Source organism: Austrofundulus limnaeus, unplaced genomic scaffold (assembly GCF_001266775.1).
Source record: "Austrofundulus limnaeus strain Quisiro unplaced genomic scaffold, Austrofundulus_limnaeus-1.0 Scaffold3030, whole genome shotgun sequence".
Classification (NCBI taxonomy): domain Eukaryota; kingdom Metazoa; phylum Chordata; class Actinopteri; order Cyprinodontiformes; family Rivulidae; genus Austrofundulus; species Austrofundulus limnaeus.
Genome location: NW_013955432.1, coordinates 7,155 through 8,482, shown reverse-complemented (window position 1 = coordinate 8,482; position 1,328 = coordinate 7,155). Strand labels below are relative to the sequence as shown.

General features: G+C 42.2%; 1 protein-coding gene across 1 annotated transcript in view; it reads right to left on the bottom strand.

Annotated features, from left to right (window-relative positions):
• Positions 1-787: 787 nt before the first annotated feature.
• The window catches only part of LOC106511644 (calcium/calmodulin-dependent protein kinase type 1D), a gene marked incomplete at its 3' end in the record, with an annotated part of 6,837 nt that continues 6,296 nt past the window's right edge, over positions 788-1,328 (bottom strand). The window contains 1 exon segment of the mRNA XM_014000397.1: positions 788-862. Coding sequence (XP_013855851.1) covers positions 788-862 — 75 coding nt within the window.

Genomic DNA, 1,328 nt, shown 5'->3' with positions numbered 1-1,328 from the left:
AACTTTTACCAGTAAAACATTTAACTCATGCCCTTTGTGCTCATCATTCCTACTAACTCTTGTAGATACATAAAAAAAACAAGTACAGAAAAAAAATTTCTCCCAATCGTGAAAATAATTTGTTTTCCTACGTTTTAATGCTCTTTTTCCCCTCTACACAGAGGTAAACAAACTGTGCTTTAATGGTTAATTTTCCAAAGGGTGGGGGTTGGAGGTGGAGTTAAGTGTGTGCCTGTGAGGAGCTGCAGTCTGCAGGAATCAGAGAGAGATGCAGCAGGAGAGAACCTGTTGAGAGTTTGTTGGGTTTAACGGGAGATGTGGCTTTAACAGTAGATCTTGTTGATATTCTTTGGAAAAAAAAAGTGTTTTGTTAATAAAAGTTCCAAAGAACACACAGGTGACTTTTGGTTCCATTTGTTTAGCATTTAGTGCGCTGCTTCTATTGACGGTCAGTTGATCTGTGCTATTTTCAGAATGTGTCCAGCGGGCGACTCAGAAAGTCTCTGCAGGCGACCAGGTGCCTGCGGGCACCGTACTGATGACCCCTGGACTAGACCCAGTGATACCAGCTGTCTCTTACACACATACTGATTGATTTGACTGTGACTACTTCCCTTACCTTACAAAATTGTTGCTACAATTCAAATGCTACAAACAAAAGGAATCGATCGTRTCCAGCATATGAATAATGTAAGAGMTTTTGTTCTTGTCTGAAAAACACTGAAAAACAAAAACACATCGAACATGAAATACACCAACAGCTGAACGAGGAAGGAGATGAACTCACAGCTGCATCACCAGGTAGAGGTGGTCTGGACTCTCGTAGATGTCCTCCAGGGCCACAATGTTTTCATGCTTGATCCTGTTAAGCAAAGACAAACTGTGAGAGAAGCTTTTCATTYTTTACRCCAKGCTAAATGACTTTTGTTCCCAATATTTGCTCCTGAACTGCAGAAATGTTGCTCACTGATGAGGTCATACTCTCGTGCTTGAGTTTCACAGAGTGAAAAAGTGACTCCAGTCAAGACYCGAGTTTTGGTTTTGTAGCGATTACAAGCAAACAGCGATTGGCGCTGAAATTGGGGTTGTTTTGCAAATTCATCCTTCCTCTCCCCTGCCGGCASAAGCTTGTCAAAAAAAATGTGAATCAATAATCGTTTTTATCTTCCATCGTTTCTCCCATCACACCTTGTGCTCATTTCGCTTGCTTCTCCTCTCACCTCTCCATGGTTACAGCAGCATGTTGAGGGTGGTTCGTGTGTGTGTGTGTGTGTGTGTGTGTGTGTGTGTGTGTGTGTGTGTGTGTGTGTGTGTGTGTGTGTGTGTGT